Source organism: Lepidochelys olivacea (assembly GCF_965140295.1).
Source record: "Lepidochelys olivacea isolate rLepOli2 genome assembly, chromosome: 16".
In the NCBI taxonomy this organism is placed as follows: Eukaryota; Metazoa; Chordata; order Testudines; family Cheloniidae; genus Lepidochelys; species Lepidochelys olivacea.
The window spans coordinates 5400701-5423725 of record NC_140426.1 but is presented as its reverse complement, the minus strand read 5'-3'; the positions used below and the strand labels follow the sequence as shown (position 1 = coordinate 5423725).

General features: G+C 49.0%; 1 protein-coding gene across 4 annotated transcripts in view; it reads right to left on the bottom strand.

Moving 5' to 3' along the window:
* The window catches only part of RGS3 (regulator of G protein signaling 3), a 243266-nt gene that overhangs the window by 179707 nt on the left and 40534 nt on the right, over positions 1 to 23025 (bottom strand). For 3 of the 4 annotated variants that reach the window (XR_014714330.1, XM_084650181.1, XM_084650185.1), the window contains one exon: positions 4429 to 4479. Coding sequence is in view for 3 of the 4 variants with exons in the window: in XM_084650181.1 (XP_084506307.1) it covers positions 4429 to 4479 (51 nt within the window). In the remaining variant the exon portion in view is untranslated. Of the gene's footprint in view, positions 1 to 4428; positions 4480 to 14026; positions 14209 to 23025 lie in introns of those variants that run through there. The other variant, XM_084650184.1, reaches the window with a different exon arrangement.

Here is a 23025-nt window from a genome sequence, read left to right as displayed (position 1 = left end):
ACCAGCAGGCTGGGGGGTGAGTGAGCCAAGCATGAAAGCAGGACTGTGTTGCCATTTAGATTGTCATTTAACAACTTTGTTTGCCAAAAATGCTTGCTAACAATCCTGAATCCAATTTCAATATTTTTTTTAAAAAGATCAATATCTTAGCCAAAAACAGAAAATTAAGTTGTCTCCCAATTATGTGTGACAAGTTTGGTTTGGGGCAGGGAGTGGGCCAGTTTTCATCAGAGAAACAAAAAACGTTGACTGGCTTTCCTATAGCCCTGTTACTGCTAAATAGAGCCCTCCAACAACTGGAATATGCTCATCTCCTGACTTGTGTACAGAGTGACCATATGTTGTACGAAGATTCTCTTGCTTTTTTTCCCAGTGAGTCAGGATAACTTTTGCCAGCCCAGAGGTTGTCTTGCGTTTTGTCCAACTTTCATAAAGTAAATACACGGTTAATATGAGTTAAAAAGGCCAGGGACACTTCCTTGTGAAGAATCTGTGCAGCAGGTCATGCTAGAGCTGTGAAAATGTCAGTTTTTGATGGAACTTTAGAGGCGGTGATTGATCATGTATTTCTGGCCGGACCCAAAATGCGCTGCTATTGCTAATGTCTTTCCAAACAAAAACAAGGCACAATAGGACTCCGGTAGCATTTCTGTGCTGCCTTAACCTAGAGGAGATGATTCTGTGCTGACTTCATTTTGGTCACTTTGTGCTTTACCTCGGAGTAAAACTAGGGTTATATTTTGCCACTGCTTGGAAACCCAGCTTATTAAACTGGATAATGCCATTGATCTAGTTACAGTGTAAGGTTGATAGAGAGTTGTAACTAACATTAAGCCCACTATACATTTAAAACTAAAAAGTGGCTTTGTACAAATGACATGAGTTTCCAACTCTGCTGTGTCTCAGTCAGGGCAGAGCGCCTTGTGAGGTGTCTTCACACTAGCTTAAGGTCACAGACTCACGACCACCCTATATTCGTCATTTTAAATAGTATTTCTGATAATCTGATCATTTAAACAGTTATTTCTTTAAAAAACACCCTTATAAATTATGTCATATTGAAAACAACTTTCCGGGTCACAAAAAAGAAAACGGAAAGATGAAACAGGATTAGCTGTACAAGCACGGAAGGGTTCTATACTTAAGTTTGTACATCATGAAAACAAACAAAGTTGATCAAGATCATCATGTAACTGCCGAAGAAAATTTTTATGCAGACAAAGCTCAAGAAACGCAACAACACACACAACAATCATTTGAAACAGATGCAGACACAAAACAAGAAATTACAACAGTTGAAACTGTACTAGCATGGGATAGAGATGACATTGGCACATGGCCGCAATCTTTAAACAACGAATTCCATGCCATTATACTTGAGAAAGGCCCTGGGAGAATAAAAGCTGTTGAATATCCTAAAGACATTAGAGGTAGGAAATTCACAGAGAACAATTACTACAAAAGACTTTCTAATGGTGAAATTGTCAACAGACGGTGGCTTGTGTACTCTAAATGCAAGGATGCTATATTTTGTTTCCCATGCAAGCTTTTCAATAGTTGCAACTTTAAGATAGCAACCATGGGTATTAATGATTGGAAAAATCTTAGTCACATATTACCGCAACATGAAAAGGCACAACACCACACTGAAAGTATGCACAAATGGTGTGAGCTGAGTGTAAGGTTAAAAAATCAGACAACTCTTGATGCCCAAAATCAAAGATTGCTAGAGTCAGAGAAGTAGCATTGGCATCGTGTTCTTGAACATCTATTATCTATTGTTGAATATCTATCAACAAACAATCTTGCTTTTAGAGGAAGCGTTGAGAAATTATTCCAGCCCAAAAATGGCAATTTTTTGGGCCTTGTACAACTACTGGGAAAGTCTGACACAGTGATGAGTGAACGTCTCCGAAGAGTAACTGAAAATGAAATACATGACCACTATTTGGGACCAAGAATTCAAAATGAACTGATCAAGCTAATGAGTGATAAAGTGAGAGACAACATGGTTTCATTGGTTAGTCTGGCAAAATATTTTGCAGTAATTCTAGATTGCACTCCGGACATAAGTCATCAAGAGCAGATGTCGTTAGTAGTGAGATTTGTCGACATTAATGATTCAGCACAGATTACAGTTAAGGAATCATTTATCACATTTTTAGAAGTAGAGGACACTACAGGTTTTGGACTTCTTCAAGCTCTCCTTGATGAACTAAAATGAATGGGATTGTCCGTAATGAACATTAGAGGACAGAGCTATGATAATGGTGCCAATATGAGAGGATGCATTTCTGACATGCAAGCTAGATTGCTGGCAGAAAATCCATGAGCCTTTTTTGTTCCATGTGCATGCCACAGCCTTAATTTGATTTTGTGTGATATGGCCAAGTCTTCTGTAGAAGCTATTTCTTTTTTTGGTTTGCTGCAATGCATTTACATGCTCTTTTCAGCTTCCACTCAACGATGACAAATATTCAAACCACATGTCAATGGTATTACTGTTAAGACTCTATCTGAGACACACTGGGAAAGCAGAGTAGAAAGTGCAAAAACATTGAGATATCAATCTGAGGAAGTTTACGAAGCACGGGTTGCTATTTCGCAAGAAGCCAGATATCCAAAAGCTAAACGTGAAGCAGTCACTGGCCTCTGAAATATCAAGCTTCAAGTTTCTAACATCTGTCGTAATCTGGTAAGACATTCTTGTTAAAATCTCAAGTGTAAGCAAAATAATGCAGAGTCCAATGATGCAGCTTGATTCAACACTTACCTTACTAAACAACACGAGACTTTTTAGTGAAATACAGAGAAAATGGATTCAAGGAAGCAGAGGTTACAGCAAGAGAGCTTGCATAGGCACTCAGTGTAGAACCTAAATTTCCATGTCCGAAAGTGACACGAGTTTCAAGGAAAAAACGGTAAGCGGAATATGAAGGCGCAGATGAGCCCATAGATGATCCAGAAAAGAAATTTGAGGTTGAATTTTTTAATGTTGTGATGGATAAAGCAATAGCTGCCGTTGATGAAAGGTTTAATACCTTACGAGCACACCATGAACAGTTTGGATTTTTGTATGACATAACTAAATGCAACGACATAGGAAAACAAGAGCAGCAAATGATGAAGTGCAAGAATCTAGAGAGCTTCCTGAAGCACGGAGATAGTTTTGATTTAAATGGACTTGAACTGTACGAAGAATTGAGTACATTGTCATCAGTGTTGCCATGTGCAAAATCGGTGAAGGACATTGTACAGTTTATTCATATCAGCAAACCTGTTGACATATATCCTAATGTGTATATTGCCACTCGTATTCTACTGACAATTCCTGTAACAGTAGCATCAGGAGAATGGAGTTTCGCAAAACTAAAGCTCATTAAAAACTATCTCCAGTCTACAATGAGTCAGGAACAATTGACTGGTCTTGCTATTCTTGCAATCGAACAAGACATCACTTTGTCTTTGTCATACGATGACATTATTACTGATTTTGCAGCCAAAAAAGCCAGAAAGATCCCTTTTAATTAAAAACAAATCCTTGTTTCAATACCTCTTCATAGAAATTTCCAATAAAATGTTGACAAGTTTAAAAACTTATATTCTTTGCATCATTCTGTCAATAAATCAGAATTTTTTCTATAGCACTGCTTCTTCAGTGGTAGTCCGTCTGCATTACAGTGTGCTTAATTAAGTCAAATAGTTTTTAATAAAGTGCATGTGACAAGTTTTCCAATACTGTAAGCTTATGTTTGTGTTGCTAAGAGCAAGTCAGGCATAGGGGCACCAGTTTAATAATCCCGCCTAGGGCACCATAAATCCTAAGGACGGCCCTGCTTGCCCCCGCTGTGACACACAGTGGGCCGGCCGGGCTGGTCCGCCTACAGCAGGGGCTATGCTGGGCGCACCTTGCGGCAGCATCGCTGTTGACTCACTCAAGGACACCACGGGAGGAGTGAGGCTTGGAGACGAAGAGCTCCTGCCAGCGAGCAGCCGGCCTAGGTTTGTCAAGCGATCTAGCTGGAACTGAGTCACAGAAGGCAGAGCCAAGCCCTGCTCTCCCTCTGCCTGGGTTAAGCCAGGGCAGCAGGACCGGCACTAGAGTCACTACAGACCCTCACAGGTGAGACCACACACATCACACTTTGCACATGTGAGCACACGCATGTGGGGCAGTGCTCTGTTCCCCTCTAGCGTGGCTGGGCCCCAAGCAGAGGTTGGTGAGCTTGCAGCAGCCACTGCTAGAAGAGCCTGCTCTTTCCACGCCAGCAGCCCCAGGTTCAAGCCCCACTGCAGAGCCAGCCCCTTTGGCGACTCTGGGGATAACACTGTTCTGGTACAGAACGCTACAACAGGCATCAGGCAAAGTGACCTTCGCATGAGCTGCCATCTGCTCTCCTGGTGACACGCCCCCCCGGTGATACTTACTGTGCAGCACAAGGAGCCTGCCCTGCATGTCGATGGATAGCTTCAGCTGACCTGGGCAAACAACAGGAGAAAGACACATAAACGACTGGTGAAGATCTCATCCAAGGAGATTCCCTGCCAACTATGCCCCAAAAGCCAGCCCAGCTGGGTGCTGAGGGACCCCCATGGCTCCACCCTTCTGCCAGCTTCACTCCAGCCACTAAACACCTTGACTCCCTTCCCTGCTCTAACAGCATTTCAGGGGCTGCAGCTCAGTGAGCTTCTGCCCATGAGGAGGAGCCTGTGGCAGTGGGGAAGGGCTGGGAAAACCTGGCTCCTGGAAAGGGTCTATCTCAGTTTAATATGCCCCACAAGTCCGAGCGATGTGTGGCCACAGAGACTGGGCATGGGCGACTCCTGAACCCTGGGGTGATCACTGGGCCTACAAACATGCCCTAATAGGAATTCAGCTGTTCAAAGTAAGTGACAACTGTCCCAACAAATCATGACGGAAAAGGTAGGAGAGGGAGGCAGAAAGACTGGCTCAGCCCAGACAAAAAGGCCTGTGATAAAACTCAAGGACTGTGTTAAAATCATGCCTGGTAAACAGCAACAGTGTGGGAGCAAGTATCAATGCACCAAAATTGATATGTCAGAAACTAGGCCTAATTGGTGGACAAAATAATGGGGGGATGGACTAGTCCACCCCCCACTCCCTTTGGGGTCCTTAAGGAAAGAGTCTTTGGGAGAAAAACTGGCTACTGGAGCAAGCTGCCATCATGACTGCCACCCCCACAGTCTCCTGGGCCCCCCAGGGCCTTCGTCATCCTGATTCTGACCAGAGCGGACACAGAGAGGGACCCAGATGAAATCACCACCTCCACCGGCTCTAGCCACACCCCAGACAACCTTGGGATGAAACAGGATTAGACTTTAACAACACCAGCTCCAACTCATCTCAACAAACTTCTTCTCTTTTCCCCAAAAGGGAAGCTATTACCATCTTTAATACTATCTAAGGGTACATCTGCACTGCAGAGAGAAACCCACGGCACCAAGTCTCAGAGCCCGAGTCAGCTGACTTGGGCATACGAGGCTCGGGCTGCAAGGCTAAAAACAGCAGCGTAGACATTCCCGCTCGGGCTGGAGCCCAGGTTCTGAGACCCTCCTGAGACAATATGTACCCTTGAGTTCACCCTTTTTACAAGACTATGATAAATTTTGTACAAAATATGCTGTGTGAGGTATCATCTGAAAACTCCTAATTTGCTGAACGTTACTGTCCTAGTAAAATCTGTGTGGCCACATAGTATGTAAAGTTATAAAATTCTACTGCATAAGATGTGTTCCATGGCATACAGTATAGCTGGGGGGGATTTACATGCTGGAGGCTGTGTGTGGGCAGAATAGGAGTGGTTGTTCCCACAGAAAAGCAGTGTAAAACGCACCCTAGGGAACACAGCTGTCCATCTGTCCAGATTGTACCCTGAGTAATGTCACACCTCCACCCCATCGCATTTCAGAGCCAGAGCTCCAGCCAGAGCAGGAACATCTACGCTGCTGGTTTTAGCCCCATAGCATGACTTGGGCTCTGAGACTCAGTGCTGTGAGTATTTCTTTGCAGTGTAGCCTGTCAAACAAGGCTGAGGGGGGAGAGGGGGGGATTCCTTCTGAAAATTCTTTCCAGCTCAATAAAAAGGAACAAGGGACATAGTTCAAATGAAAGCCTTATTCAATACTTCACATTTCAAATACTTTAGCTGTTTTTCCTTCTTTTCTATATGCTCTTAAAGGAGCTTGCCCTGGTACTGAGCAGGCTGAGGGCTCTGTATACTGAACCCTGGACCTTGATTAATATTGTTTAACACTGGACAGTGATTGGTTTATGTTAACACTTTTGGCCCATATATTCCAACTAAATTAATACAACAACCCAACCCCCAGCTCTCCATCCGCCCTTTGGGTGGCCTTGGAAGGTCCCTTAGCCCCTCTGCAAAAGCTTCCCTGTCCACAAACCAACACTAACCCCCCCCACCAGTGGGCTGTAAGGAGCAGTTAGCCTCAGGAAGGGTGGTCTGACAGAGTAACCCCTGGGGAAGTGCTAAGTATAATTATAACACAGTGTAAGCTCCTGGAAGCAGGGACATTAGTGACATGTTAAGGCAGAGGGGCAGTGTGTCCTAGTGGATGGAGCACTGCACTGGCAACCAGCAACCTGTAAGCTCAGTGGGGCAGGGACCTACGTTCCCTGTAAGTGGTACGGCCATGTGGCCACACAGCAGCCTATTTAGCGCTGCACAGGTGCTTAGGGAACCCGCCCGGCCAGGACCTGCTGCGGCCGAGGGGAGGGGTGCCCCTCCCCCAGCCCCAACTTAGCTCGGCCCCAACTCAGCCCTGACCTGCCCTGGACCTGTCGCAGCCAGGGGAGGGGCGCCCTGAACCTAGCCTCAGCCTGGACCTGCTGTGGCCAGGCGCCCCTCCCCTGGCCCAGACCTGCCACAGCTGGGACACCCCTCCCTTGGCTCAAACCCAGCCCCAGCCCGAACCTGCCTTGGCTGGGGAAGGAGCACCTATCCCATGGCCCCAGCCCCGGAGCTGCCGCGGCGGGGAGAGACAACCTCTCTCCCCCGCCAGCCCGGGGGTGCCAAAAAGAATGGGGAAGAGCCCAGCACCCTACCCTTCCCTCACACAGCCATTGTCTCTGTGCCCATCCCAGTGGCATCTGCACTCTCACCACGGTGCCGTGCACCTGGCTAGAAGCCCTGACCCAGGGGGAATTGCTGCTGGTTGGCAGAGCTCACACTGAGCTGCCCAGTCACAACCCCAGGGACTGACAGCAGAAGAGGGGATTCAGGTAACTAGTCCCCATGTCCCAGAGACCCTCCCAGCAGGAGCCAGGCTGGCCTCCCAACGGGGCAGAGCTCTGGTGTGGTGGAAGCACTATGGGGAAGCAACACCTTCACTTGGCATTTCCTGCTTTGCTAAGGGTTGTGATGTCCCACACCGGGGCAGCAGAAAGCCCCTCGCTGGAACAGTGACCTACACTGGACCTGCAGGAAGCAAAGAAAGATCCCATGGCAGTGAGTGCAGGGCTGGGCTAGGAGCCTGGGTGCTAATTCTGGCTCTGCTACTGAGCTGCTGGGTGACCTGGAGCAAGTCTCTTCTCCTCTGTGGGCCGTGTTCTCCCCATCCCAAAAAAGGGGGTAATGAAACTTTCCGTCCTGTGTGCAATGCTTGGAGATCTAGGGCTGGGCTGCTCAATGCAATGACTAGGTAACATTAGCAAGACAGCCCAATGTTTGGGAGTGAAGGCTGTTACTCCTAAGAGCCCTGAGACTCAAGAAAGATCTCCTGCCCTGGCTCCATGTCACGTGGATTTCAGTGTGCCAGGGAACCCCATCCAATTAGTTAAGCTAGTGTGGCTGTTTGCATCGCTGGGGTGGGGGAGGAAAGTAGCCTTGGGGGAGGGGAAGCAGGGACAGGGTCTGCACAGCCCTGCTAGTTACATTCCCATGAGGTATTTCTGGAGATCCTCAGCAATCTGAGGAAGTCCACATTTCCAGCTAGCCGAGCCGGGGCGCAGCTGGGCTGTAAAGTCCTGGCACATCACCTTAGCGGCAGACGGCAGACAGCTCACAGCTCTGCCCAAGTGACAAGGCCCAGGAGGGGGAGGGTCATTTCACCCTCAGCTGGTGTAAGTCAGTGCAGCTCCACTGAAGTCTATGTCAATTTCCACCAGCGGCGAATTTGGCCCTCAGTGTTTAACATGCTACCAGAAAAACCCAGCATTTGGAGCCAGGACTTTAACCCTTTTGCCATCTTCCCATTTCTGAAGCCGTGGGAACACTCTCGTTGTTCTGCCATTAACATCTGACAATGGTTACGCTGGGAAAGCAAAAGGGATGCGATCCAGCCAAGCATGACCCGGAGTCAGCCTGCTAAGGAATGGGAGCACGAGGGGACAGAGAGCTTTTGCGCCAGGGTTATTTGAGGAGCGGGGAGAGGAAGAGCACTGACAGAATCTGCGCCGGGAGTGGCAGGGGAGCCCTGGCTCCGAGAGGCAGCATGGGGTGCTCCCTGAACACAGCGGGCTGAGATTAAGCAGAGCAAGAACAGCAGAAGCAGGGCAGAAGGCTGCAGCTGGGGTTAAAATAATTAAGTGATGTGAGGCTGTTTTATGACAGCAAAGCTCAATCTGAAGGAGTGTTCTGACTGGATACTGATCAGGGACACTGAGCACTGAGGAACAGGATTGGTTTAGTATTTAGTATGGGCATTGCAGTAGCACCAGCAGGCCGTCAATTAGGGCCTCGGGGTGCTAGGTGCTGTACAAATGCTTACAAAAAGATGGGAGGAGAAAAAACAAGCTAGTGAAACCATGGAACTTTATGGGGTGTTCTGACCTATCTCTGAACCACTAGGGATTGGCCACTGGTGCTGAGAGAGAGGGCTGTAGATTAGCAGACTGGTCCAGTATGGAAAACCCCATCTTCCTGTAGGAAACGGACGATGGTGCTGGCTCATAAAGCCATCTGGAAACAGACTTGCCCCTGCCTCTCTCTTGCTACCTGCAAAAAGTTGGCATTAGTGTTGTGTGTTTGTATGGGTCCTGACAGAGTAACCTAGGCTGTCAGAGTAACCTGACAGAGTAGCCTGACTAGGCTCCTATGCACTCCAGTAATACAAATAACACAGGACAGTAAAGGTAACCACAGCCTGCGAGATGTGGAAGGATGCACTGTGGCTGGGATAGGAGACTGAGGAGGGGTGAGTTAAATAAATAAATGAACTGCAGCCACATGGCAATATGGGTCCAGCTGAGGCATTCAGCTTTTCTCAGACAAACAGTGTGCTGGCCGCCCCACCCTCGGCTGGCAGGAAAGGCAGCCCCACACCTGCCTCGCCCTATGTGGAACTCTATTAACTTTTCAACTTCCAGACACAAGGAGCTGCTGGCTTTGTTGAGTTTCCCCAGACAAAGTGGGTGGACTGAGGGCTGCATTTGAAAAATGTGGGTCTTGTAGAAGTGGGAAGTCTCTCTGGACACCAGAGAAGCAGTAAGTGAGGCCCACTTAGGCTGTGTCTCCACTAGGGATAAAGGTGGAATTTTACAAGACAAGCGAGCACAAGATAACGACCTCCTTGTAAACTCCTAGTGGAGACAGGGCGGGGGGAGTTTTACCTCAGCGATCAGGGAAGTGAGAGAGCAGCTCACTACCAGGGACAATGATACCTGTTCTGCTGCATTAAACCCTGGGCTTTGTTCATGCTTGTAACTCCTGTTTAATTAAAACCCTTGGGAGTAGAGGTCTGTTGGTGAAGGATCCCACCCCCATCACGGCCAGTTAAAGGCAAAGAGAGCTCTCCCGCCACTCTTCCGAATCATCCAAGGAGCAGTCTGGGCATTTCCATCTGTACATAAGAGCAATGAGTTGGGTGTATTCCTGTTGCTGTCTCATGCTGGATCCCCGTAGCAGGAATCTCACTACGAACACCCCATCTTTCTTCTACTGTAGGCGCTCTCATTACACCACTTGGGCTATGCTTCGCTGGGGGAGGGTGGGTTGCCCTGTACTGAATGAGGTAAGAATTCTGACTAGCACCACAATACTCGCAATAGGCCACCTCTCACAGGTCTCTGTCCTTCAAGTCCCAGTGATTGTGAGAATTTCAGCACTCATTTAAAAAGAGGACGTTTCTGGCCTCCAGGCTGAGGAGGAAAGCCAAGTAGGGTGATGCAGGTGCAACCTAAAGGCTCCAAACCCAGAAGGCCAACAGAAAAGAGCCCAAACTTACTATTATTAGTCTTATGTTTTTAAGCTGATCTCCTGATTTTGGGGGGCAAGCTCATGATGTTTGAGTGCTTGGGTCTCAACTGGGGCAATTCTGGGCACATGGGCAGAGCACAGCCATGCTCCAGCCCTCCCTGACTGCGCCTGGCCCAGGATTGGGGTGGGGAAGGAAAGTGACTGTGATGTTACGGAAGCATAGGCCCCAGAAAGGGACACGCCTTGTCAGGTAAGGGGTGGGATTCCCTGCCTGCTTCCAGCGGCCTTTTATACCTTCTCGCTTTTATTCTCAGATGATTTACTGCAGCAGGCCTTGGAGAGAAGTAAAACAGAACTGTAAGTAAGGCCTCGCAGCTCTGAAGAGAACAGGAAAGTGCATTAGTAAATGCAACGTTGTATACTAGCAGCATGGGGGAACGTGCTGCCTCATCAGCACAGAATAGTCCACTAGCCCCCATGGAAACCAGGAATCAGCGTCAGGTTTGTCACAAACACACATGCTCACGTGCAGATGCATTCGCGCATGCACACTTTTGTCACACCCTCCCTGTCTCGATCACAAGTTCCCCCAGCAAGAAGCCGTCCTCTCTCCAACCACAACTGCTGCCTTGCTCCTGTTGGAACTGTACAACAATAGCAGGTACTGAACCCAGGGGAGGAGCTGCAGGGAACATCACAGGACATTCTCCCCTCCACTCAGAATCAGGAGGCTACCAGGCACTCTCCATCCCAAGGCCAGGGCCCAGCAAAGCAAAGGGACCCGGTGTGGGAGTGTCACTCGTTCTCCCTGGCTCCTGGGGGGGAGGGAGGGGAACGTTTTGCTCAGTTCTTTCTGCTGCGTGGCTCTGAGCATTTCTGTGCCTGTTCAGGAGCAGCCAGGTGGCCACAGTCTGGGCAGCTGAACCCAGGGACCTGGAGCCACAATGGCCCCGCTGCACAACGGCCCTGGACATCCCAGGGCCACTGCTCTCGGTAGCTGTGGCGCATGGAGCTTTAAAAACCACACGCACATGTGCACGCACGCACTCCCCACTTTCTGATCTGATTAGGATCCAGGGAGTGGCTATGACAACCTGCTGCTTTGTGAAGTCGCTTGGGGCCTGATCTCCAGAGGTGCTGAGCACCTACAGCTCCCACTCCCCACTGCCAGGAGATGCCTGTGTTCAGCAGCTCTGACATTCAGACCCGTGCTGCCTTGCGAAACGCCAGGGCTGACACAGTGCGCTGCATGCTTAGTACAGCTCCAGCCGTCTGCCCGGCAGCATCTCTGGACCGGTAGAGCACAAGCCTTTGGGGACCGCGTACAATGTGATTGACAGGCGATCTCCTCCACCCCGGTCCACATTTGAAAGCTGAAATTCCCAGTCGATCGCAGGCCACTGCTGTCCTGCCCGGGTGCGGTGGCATGGCCCAAGGCAATGCAGGAACCCTTCCTCAAGGGCTGTGCCCAGAGTGTGGTGAGAGGCAGCTGCTCCTGTGCCACCGGTGCCCTGGCCCCTCCCCTGTGCAACCCCCCAAGGCTCTGCTTTCTCCCTGGGCCTGTTCAATAGTCACTTGCCACTGCTAGGAGACTGGGCGACGCCAAGTACTCCAACACCAGCATGCAGATGGCGCACAGCCCTTTCCTTCACGCCCAGCCCGCACTAGCCACAGAGGCCTGGGAAGTCACTGGAAGTTATTCCTGGGAATCCAGTGGGCTTTTCCCAGAGCCACCAGCTATGCCAGGGTTGGTTTGGAACTATGGCATGGGTGAGGAGTGGCTGACCCAAGGCCCAGGTGAGGCGCTGGCTGGGGGCAGAGGGACACAGACCACATTAGTTGGTGTATTTAATGCTGGTGGATGCTAGGCGCTGGGCAGTTGACATCACACAGCACCCTGGTGGCAAAAGCTATAAACCACTACCAGCCAGGTGCCCCCTAGGCCCAGTTAGCTGGAAGTGGAGGCCCTGAGTCCCAGTGCCCTTCACAAAGCGGTACTCTGGCAATGCACTGAGTGGGTATGCATGTGGCTCAGTGATTAGGTAACTCAGGGGAAATCAGAGCAGTGAGATTCTGGCCATTTCTTTTCTAGAAGGATCTTTAGTCTTTCTTTAGTTTTCACCCAAACCATGCAGAGGGAGCGCCAGTTAGCAAGGGCAGAAGCGCCCCTAGCTCAGTGGGCCCCAAACAGCTCACCTGGTACTGCAGCACAGCGCTGGGCACAGGACGACACCTTGCAGGGGCACTTGAACCAACAGCCTTGTGGCCCTGATCCAGACACGAGTGAACGTAAGAGAGACAGGACGCCGCTGCACATCGTGCACTGTAGTGCTGCTATATGAAGCTTAATAGATCCCAGCCCAACATGGCATCTGTGTGATTGGAGTTTGTCTAGCCCCTCCCCTCAGTCAACGCCTCCCTGGCCCACACAGTGTACAGGCTGAAAAGCGTCCTCTGGCCCCTGGAAAATCCCTCAGTTTTCAAAGCACTGCCTGACATGCCCCCACAAGCTGCTCCTGTGTTACACCAGAGCTGAGAACGGAGATTAGTCTGCAAGGGTAAAACTCCTTCCAGGAAAGCTATTGATCGGAACACCCCAGCAGTAGAAACCCAGGGGACCCAGAGCTCGTGCATAAAAGGGAGCAGCCATCTGACATGTGGAAATACACAACAAAAGTCCCCAGCCAAGCAGCAATCTGCCTCTAGCAACCGCTGAAGGAAAACCAGCCCCTCAAACCACTTTCTCCATACTGAGCACTTTCAGCTCCTTCAAGACCATGCACTGCACCTTGCCAGACCCTTGGCATTGCACGGCTGAACCTAACCCATAAAGTCCCGAACTCCCGATCACACTGTACACGAAAGGCCAGCACGCCCCATTCCCATTACAGCCCCATAGCCACCAATCACACCAGGGTCATTAGATATGCAGCACACAAGTGTCTTCCATCTGCATACAAACCTCTACCCTGGAGCATGAAATCGTAGCACTTTGAAGACAAGAGCAAAGCGCACCAGGGTGACAAAGCATCACACACTGCTGAAGAGAGGAGGGAACCCAGTTATAAATCAGTGCGGGGAGGGGCACATTTCCTAACCTCCACCCAGGAGCTGTAACAGTGCTGGGCCTTCTCCAAACACCAGGGATGTGCAGCCAGCGGGGATGGGATGTTCCAAACCCCTTGAAAAACTGCTTGATCCAAACCCAGCTCATCTGACAAAGCAGGTGAGCAGGGAGCAAAGCGAGAAGGAGGCATGCTGCTGTTACTGCGACTTTCCAAACTTCCTCCTCCACCCCTGGGACTCTTACACTCAACGGTGCGTGATGGGTCCTACTGCAGGGGCCCCTATCACAAGCCAGATGTTTGCACAATAAACCCCTGCAAACCACGACAGAAGGGCCTCTGCACTCAGAGTGTGACAGCTTGTGACAATGCAACAATGACGTCACACATTCTGCACGTGCTGACCCGGTCTGAATCAGTCCAGTGGCACCCGAGTAAAACCAGCCTCAGGGGAGCCCCTTTGTGCTCAGGGCTGATTGCTGAGGCGCAGGTACCAGCGGAGGCCCGGATTTCACGCACTCTGCGGGAGGAGGACTGTCTGTTCTCGCCCAGCGAGGCAGAGTGGACAGGCTCACTGCCCACCTGGCTCCTTGGCATGGGCGGCATGGCACAGGTGAGGGGTTTAACTCTGCCCTGCGGGGAGCTGCCCCAGGCCCGAGTGCAGGCCAGCCCCCTGTCTGTGCCCCCGCATAGCGACAACCCCGTGCACGGCCCAGGGCGGCCCAGACCGACTGACTCCCAGGACTCAGCCCCACAGGCCCGGCCTGCCCCGGCCTCAGCACTCACCGAAGGTCGTGAGGTAGAAGGAAGCGTCCAGCGGGTCGGCCCGGCCAACGCAGAGCGAGACCCTGCGGACGTCGCCGGACTCCATGGCCGCGGGCCCAGCCGGCCTGTGGGGGGGAGCTGGGGGTGCCTGGCAGGAGCCTCAGCAGCCAGTTAACACGGGCAGCGCGCAGCCTGCACAGAGCCCAGCCTCCTTCCGACTGCCCGCCCGCGTTTGAAGAGCACAAAGGGCTCCGGCAGCCCATTGGCCAGGCCGCTCTGAATGGGGAGCTGCACCTGCCTGAGCAAACAAGGCCCTGGCCACACACACACACGCTGATACACACAGAGAGACACTGACACACACACACACACTCTGTAACACACACAGAGACACTGACACACAGAGACACTCATAAACACAGAGACACTGACACACACACACACACTCTCATACACACACAGAGACACTGACACACACACACACATACTCTGATACACACACAGAGACACGGACACACAGAGACACTCATAAACACAGAGACACTGACACACACACATATGCACAGAGATACACTGACACACACACAGACACACTGATACACACACACACAGACTAACGCACACACACACTGACACTGGTGATACAGACAGACACTGACACACACACACACACTGTGATACACACTGACACTGACACACACACACAGGTGCACACACACACTGACACTGGTGATACAGACAGACAACGATACAGACCGAGATACACAGATATACACTGACACTCTGATACAGATACACACACAGAGACATGCTGATATACATACACAATGGCACAGTGATATACACAGACAAATTCTCATTCACACACTAGTACACACACAGACACTCTCATACACACACAGAGACACACACACTGATATACACACAGACACTCTGATACAGACACACACTGACACGCATACACAAACACACAGAGATATTCACTGACACTCTGATACACGCAGAGACACTCACACAGACACACTGATACACGCGTACAGTTATTCTGATACACACGGAGAGACACTCTGATACACACATACTGCTACACACACTGATACACACAGACACTCTGACATACATACACACACACTGACACTCTCACACAAACTCTGATACACACATTGACCCTCTGATACACACACACACACTAATACACATATACAGTGATATACATACACAAACTCTGATATACACCCACACACACACATAGAGACACACACTGACGCACTCACATACATAAATTCTCATACACACACTCACACATTGATATACATACACAGACACTCTGATACACACACAAACAGATACACACACTGACCCCATAATATACTCACACAGAGACACTCTGATACATACACTGACATACACACACAAACTGATACACACCCACTAATACACACAGTGACCCTCTAATATACAGAAAGAACAGGAGGACTTGTGGCACCTTAGAGACTAACCAATTTATTTGAGCATAAGCTTTTGTGAGCTACAGCTCACTTCATCGGCTGCATCCGGCTGTTGCAGACTAACACGGCTGTTACTCTGAAACCTCTAATATACACATACACAGACTCTCATACACACACAAATTCTGATATGCAGACACACTGATACACACATTGACCCACTGATATACAGACACACAGACACTCTGTTAGACACACACACTGACACAATAATATATAGACACAAATTCGCATACACACACACTAATACACACACACTGATATACACACACAGAGATACTTTCATACGCATTGACCCTGGTGTACCCACACACCGATACACACACATATACGCTGATATATGCACTGACACTGATATATACACACACACTGATCTACACACAAAGACACTGACACTCTGATACACACACACTGATACACACACTAACCCTCTGATGTACACACTGATGCTCTGATCTACACACAGAGACACTCGGATACTCTGATACACACACAGATTTAAAACTGACCCTCTGATATATCCATATACACTGACACTCTCATACACACACATCCTGATTTCCTGGATTCACACACAGACACCATGCTTGCAAGCCGGGCAGCACTGCTGACTAAGGGCACCAGGGTGCCAAATATCAGGGGGATAGCCGTGTTAGTCTGTATCCACAAAATGTGTGTTTTTTACCCACGAAAGCTTATGCCCAAATAAAACTGTCAGTCTATAAGGTGCCACCGGACTCCTCGTTGTTTTTGTGGCACCAGGGTGGGTATTTATTGATCCCAGACATTCTGGGAGGCAATGGCAGATTTAGAGTTAGTGGGGCCCTGTGCGCAGCTTCATTTTGGGGGACCCAGCCAAGAAAAAGAACATTCTTATCTCCCCCGCCCTGCGGCACGGAGGGAGGGAGACAGCGCAGGCAGGAGCTGCCTTAGCCCTGCTGCGCTGCTGCTGAGAGGTCTCTGCGTCCCTTGTGGGGAGGGGAGCAGCAGCTCTCCTTGCGCTGCCCAGCGTGGGGGCAGCGCACAGAGCCACCACCCCACGTCCCACCGCTAGGGGGATGCAGAGACGTGCCAGCAGCCAGCCGCTTCCGGGAGCCATGTGGGGCTACCAGCCCCGGCATGCAGGCAGCCTGCCTGCCTGAGCCCTGCTGCACCGCTGGCCGGGACTCGGGGGCAGATTGTCAGATGAGATTTGTCCTGCATTTTGGGGGCCCCATGCCACCGCACAGTTTGTTTCATGGCAAATCCGCCTCTGCTGGGAGGGGCTTAGAGCAATGGGGTTTGTTAGTGGCAAGGGAGCCAGCCCTGGGCTGGCTGCTGTTAACCAGCTGGCAGAAGGGTTGTACTGAGGATGGCCTTTGCATTCTCTGCCCTTGGGGAGGAGGGGAGCTGGCCAGCTGAGGTAGTGACTATAATGTAAAACAGTCCATTGTAACAAGCAGAGTCCTAGGGAGCCCAGCCCCTGCCCTCGGGCAGCGCTGCCTGCTGCCATTTCTCACTCACTACCTAGGGTAGCAGATGGCAGGGGTTTCCTCTTCTGTCAAGGTACAGGATACTGAACTCAGACCTCAGGGACAGGACCACTGACGCCAGCTTTACCTGCGACAGCTGAGAACAACTTCCTGCCATAAGCCAGGCCAGGAGAAAGGAAAGGCAGAGATGCTTTTTAACTCTAGCTTCTCCCTTTCATTTCCCTTGGTGACTATGTCTGCACTGGCGATTGTTCTCCCTGTTGTTACCAGAGGCAGAACTCCACCCACGCTAGCATCAGAAGAGGCTGCAGTGTAGACGGGGCTCCGGCGACTTTGTACCACATCAGCTGGCTCTGCCCAGGGAGGGGGTTAGACACCATGATGGTCAAAACGCTTGTGTCCAGCCTACGCCAGCGCTGCACCTGCTGCCGAGCTAACAGGGAGGCTTTGTCTCCCCCAGTGGCTCCACCACATATAGAGGGTTATGAGGCTGTGTCCTAGAGCAGTGGTCTCCAAAGTGCGATGCGTGCACCCCAGGGGGGTGTGCAAGACCATCCATTGGGGGCCACGGCCGGAGGAGCGCTGCGGGAACAAACAGGGCGGCGTGGCCGGAGAAGCGCCGCCAGAGGAAAAGAAAAAAAAAAAAAAAAAGGACAGCCGGAGGAGCTGCACCCTAAGATTGGCCAGAATGCCGCCCCTTATATGAATCTGAACCCTTGGATCTGAGAACCCTTGGATCTGAAAGCCCTTGGATCTGAGAACCCTTGGATCTGAGAACAATGAAAAAGCATTCAGTTTTATTACAAGAAGACTTTTAATAGAAATAGAAGTAAATAGAAGTAAAGGAATCACCTCTGTAAAATCAGGATGGTAGATACCTTACAGGGTAATTAGATTCAAAACATAGAGAATCCCTCTAGGCAAAACCTTAAGTTACAAAAAAGACACACAGACAGAAATAGTTATTCTATTCAGCACAGTTCTTTTCTCAGCCATTTAAAGAAATCATAATCTAACACATACCTAGCTAGATTACTTACTAAAAGTTCTAAGACTCCATTCCTGGTCTATCTTTGGCAAAAGCAGCATATAGACAGACACAGATCCTTTGTTTCTCTCCCTCCTCCCAGCTTTTTAAAGTATCTTGTCTCCTCATTGGTCATTTTGGTCAGGTGCCAGCGAGGTTACCTTTAGCTTCTTAACCCTTTACAGGAGAGAGGATTTTTCCTCTGGCCAGGAGGAATTTTAAAGGGGTTTACCCTTCCCTTTATATTTATGACAAGCCTCTTTTGAGGTTTCTTACTTAATAGCGAAAGACAAAAAACCACATACCATTGGGGAATCACTTCTTCCTGCCACGGTAAAAATGGCTGAAATAATACACAGAAAACAATATGGCGACAAACTAAAATGCATTCCTTTGTCAGCAAATACTGTTGGAAGACACCTAGAAACCATTGCTGAAGATTTGAAGAAACAAGTATTAGAACAAATTACGCAGTGTGGGAGGTTTGCTATATAGTAGGATGAAAGTACAGATGTTTCTAACGTGTCAGCTTATGGTATTTGCTAGATTCTGTTTCAATAATGAAATACACAAAGAACTACTTTTTTGTGAGCCACGAAGGGAAAGATGTACCGGCGAAGATATATTCTCAACAGTAAATGACTTCTTTAATAAAAACAATGTTTTATGGAAAAACTGTGTAAGTGTAACCACTGATGAAGTGGCTGCTTTGACTGGAATAAAAAAGGGATTCCGGGGTAAGGTTACAGAGATAGAACCACACGTGAAATTCATTCACTGCATCATTCATAGGCAAGCTATTGCAGCAAAGAAGTTGGAGCCAGAAGTGCACAAAGTGCTACAGGATGTCATCGATGTGGTTAATTTTATAAAAACAAGACCTTTAAATAGTAGAATCTTTACAATACTTTGTAATGAGATGGGGAGTGATCATGAAAATCTTTTGTACCACACAGAGGTTTGCTGGTTATCTCTTGGCAAAGTGCTTAAAAGAGTTGTCGAACTTAAAGATGAGTTACACATTTTTCTTTTACAAAAAGACAAGTGTTCCAAATTTGCTGACCTTTTCCATGATGACAAGTGGCTGTCAGTAGTATGCTACCTAGCAGATATTTTCAAAAAAATAAACACACTTAATCTGTCCCTTCAAGGTAAAGGTGACGTTTTAACAATGAGTGAGAAAGTAACTGCTTTTCTAAAGAAACTCGTGCTATGGAGAGCATTTTGAAAATGGATGTTTGGAAATGTTTCCATCGTTATGTGATTTTGTTGCCGAAAATGATGTAAGTGTGTTACCTATAAAAACTCTCATATCTGCACACTTAAAAAACTTGGAAACAGAATTTTCTAACCTGTTTAAAAATCTTCCAAATGAAGAGTTTCAGTGGGTTTTGAACTCATTTGTTAAAAATATAAAAATGCAACACCTTCCGATTAGTTTGCAAGAACAACTGATTGACATCAGGGAAGATGGATATTTACTAGCCAAATTTCAACAAAACCCTTTGAATAATTGGTGGCTGGGATTGAAAAATGAGTATCACGATTTAGTAACCGCAGCCAACGATGCACTTCTTCCCTTTGGATCCATGTGCCTTTGTGAGGCATCTTTTTCAGCTACGACAGCCATTAAAACCAAGCATCGAAATAGGCTGAACTTAGAGCCAGACCTTCGAGTCGCTGTATCACAAAGTGTTAAACCAAGATTTTCAAAAACAACGAAGTATAGTCAATCACATTGCTCTCACAAAAAATATTATTATTAATAATAATTTTTTAGTGAGCAAAATGTTTTTGTACCGTTAATAAAATAAAATAAATATTTTTAGGGTTAGCGTTAGAGCAGCGAACAGCACAGCAGCTAACAGAAGGAGTTTGCCTGGGAGTTCACCCGGGGAGAGCCCACCAAGGCTTACATCTTGCTGGCTTCTCTGAGTAGTCACTGCAACTCCTGAGGAAGCTCGTAGAAGGAAGGTAATATGGATGGGGAGTGTTCAGCTGTTGTGACCTGCACTGGATGTGCCATGTTTGTCTTTCTTCCACAGGACAGAAGCGACTTTGTCTGTACAAAGTGCAAGCTGGTCTCCATATTGGAAGAGAAGGTTCAAGGTCTGGAGCAACAGGTATTGACCCTGCGTTGCATAACAGAAACTGAAGATTTCCTGGACAGACGTCAGGATATGCTTCTACGGGCACAAATTTCTGAAGATTCAGAGCAGGCTGCGCAGTGGGGCAGGAGGACGGGGAAGAAATTTGGCATCATGTGACCTCCATAAGAAAAACGGGGAACGTCCATGTACCAGCAATGCAGATACAGGTAAGTGACCGTTTTCATGTTCTCTCCACAGGTACCATTGTGGGGAGTGGCCCAGATGATACATCTGAGGGAAGGGAGCAGGAGACTCCGCCAATTGGAAGGCATGAGATGCACTGTCCTAGGGTTGGAGCTTCCACGACCACCGCTCCCAAGAGAAGGAGGTGGGTGGTGGTGGTCGGGCACTCTCTCCTCAGGGGGACTGAGTCATCTATCTGCCGCCCGACCGGGAAAACCGAGAAGTCTGCTGCTTGCCAGGAGCAAAGATTCGCGATGTGACGGAGAGACTGCCGAGACTCATCAAGCCCTTGGATTGCTACCCCTTCCTGCTTCTCCACGTGGGCACCAATGATACTGCCAAGAATGACCTTGAGCGGATCACTGCAGACTACGTGGCTCTGGGAAGAAGGATAAAGGAGTTTGAGGCGCAAGTGGTGTTCTCGTCCATCCTCCCCGTGGAAGGAAAAGGTCTGGGTAGAGACCGTCAAATCGTGGAAGTCAACAAATGGCTACGCAGGTGGTGTCAGAGAGAAGGCTTTGGATTCTTTGACCATGGGATCGTGTTCCAAGAAGGAGGAGTGCTAGGCAGAGATGGGCTCCACCTAACGAAGAGCGGGGAAGAGCATCTTCGCAAGCAGGCTGGCTAACCTAGTGAGGAGGGCTTTAAACTAGGTTCACTGGGGGAAGGAGACCAAAGCCCTGAGGTAAGTGGGGAAGTGGGATATCGGGAGGAAGCATGAGCAGGAGCACGCGACAGGGGAGGGTTCCTGCCTCATACTGAGAAAGAGGGGCGATCAGCGGGTTATCTGAAGTGCCTATACACAAATGCACGAAGCCTGGGAAACAAGCAGGGAGAACTGGAAGTCCTGGCACAGTCAAGGAATTATGATGTGATTGGAATAACAGAGACTTGGTGGGATAACTCACATGACTGCAGTACTGTCATGGATGGATATAAGCTGTTCAGGAAGGACAGGCAGAGCAGAAAAGGTGGGGGAGTTGCACTGTATGTAGGAGAGCAGTATGACTGCTCAGAGCTCAAGTATGAAACTGCAGAAAAACCTGAAAGTCTCTGGATTAAGTTTAGAAGTGTGAGCAACAAGGGTGATGTTGTGATGGGAATCTGCTATAGACCACCGGACCAGGGGGATGAGGTGGACGAGGCTTTCTTCTGGCAACTAACGGAAGTTACTAGATTGCAGGCCCTGGTTCTCATGGGAGACTTCAATCACCCTGATATCTGCTGGGAGAGCAATTCAGCAGTGAACAGACAATCCAGGAAGTTTTTGGAAAATGTAGGGGACAATTTCCTGGTGCAAGTGCTGGAGGAACCAACTAGGGGCAGAGCTCTTCTTGACCTGCTGCCCACAAACCGGGAAGAATTAGTAGGGGAAGTGGATGGGAACCTGGGAGGCAGTGACCATGAGATGGTCAAGTTCAGGATCCTGACACAAGGAAGAAAAGAAAGCAGCAGAATACGGACCCTGGACTTCAGAAAAGCAGACTTTGACTCCCTCCGGGAACTGATGGGCAAGATCCCCTGGGAGAATAACATGAGCGGGAAAGGAGTCCAGGAGAGCTGGCTGTATTTTCAAGAATCCTTACTGAGGTTACAGGGACAAACCATCCCGATGTGTAGAAAGAATAGTAAATATGGCAGGCGACCAGCTTGGCTTAACAGTGAAATCCTTGCTGATCTTAAACACAAAAAAGAGGCTTACAAGAAGTGGAAGATTGGACAGATGACCAGGGATGAGTATAAAAATATTGCTCGGGCATGCAGGAGTGAAATCAGGAAGGCCAAATCACACCTGGAGTTGCAGCTAGCAAGAGATGTTAAGAGTAACAAGAAGGGTTTCTTCAGGCATGTTGGCAACAAGAAGAAAGCCAAGGAAAGTGTGGGCCCCTTACTGAATGAGGGAGGCAACCTAGTGACAGAGGATGTGGAAAAAGCTAATGTACTCAATGCTTTTTTTGCCTCTGTCTTCACGAACAAGGTCAGTTCCCAGACTACTGCACTGGACAGCACAGCATGGCGAGGAGGTGACCAGCCCTCTGTGGAAAAAGAAGTGGTTCGGGACTATTTAGAAAAGCTGGACGAGCACAAGTCCATGGGGCCGGATGCGTTGCATCCAAGAGTGCTAAAGGAGTTGGCAGATGTGATTGCAGAGCCATTGGCCATTATCTTTGAAAACTCATGGCGATCGGGGGAAGTCCCGAACAACTGGAAAAAGGCTAATGTAGTGCCCATCTTTAAAAAAGGGAAGAAGGAGGATCCTGGGAACTACAGGCCAGTCAGCCTCACCTCAGTCCCCGGAAAAATCATGGAGCAGGTCCTCAAGGAATCAATTCTGAAGCACTTAGAGGAGAGGAAAGTGATCAGGAACGGTCAGCATGGATTCACCAAGGGCAAGTCATGCCTGACTAATCTAATTGCCTTCTATGATGAGATAACTGGTTCTGAGGATGAGGGGAAAGCAGTGGACGTGTTGTTCCTTGACTTTAGCAAAGCTTTTGACACTGTCTCCCACAGTATTCTTGCCAGCAAGTTAAAGAAGTATGGGCTGGATGAATGGACTATAAGGTGGATAGAAAGCTGGCTAGATTGTCGAGCTCAATGGGTAGTAATCAATGGCTCCATGTCTAGTTGGCAGCCGGTATCAAATGGAATGCCCCAAGGGTCGGTCCTGGGGCCAGTT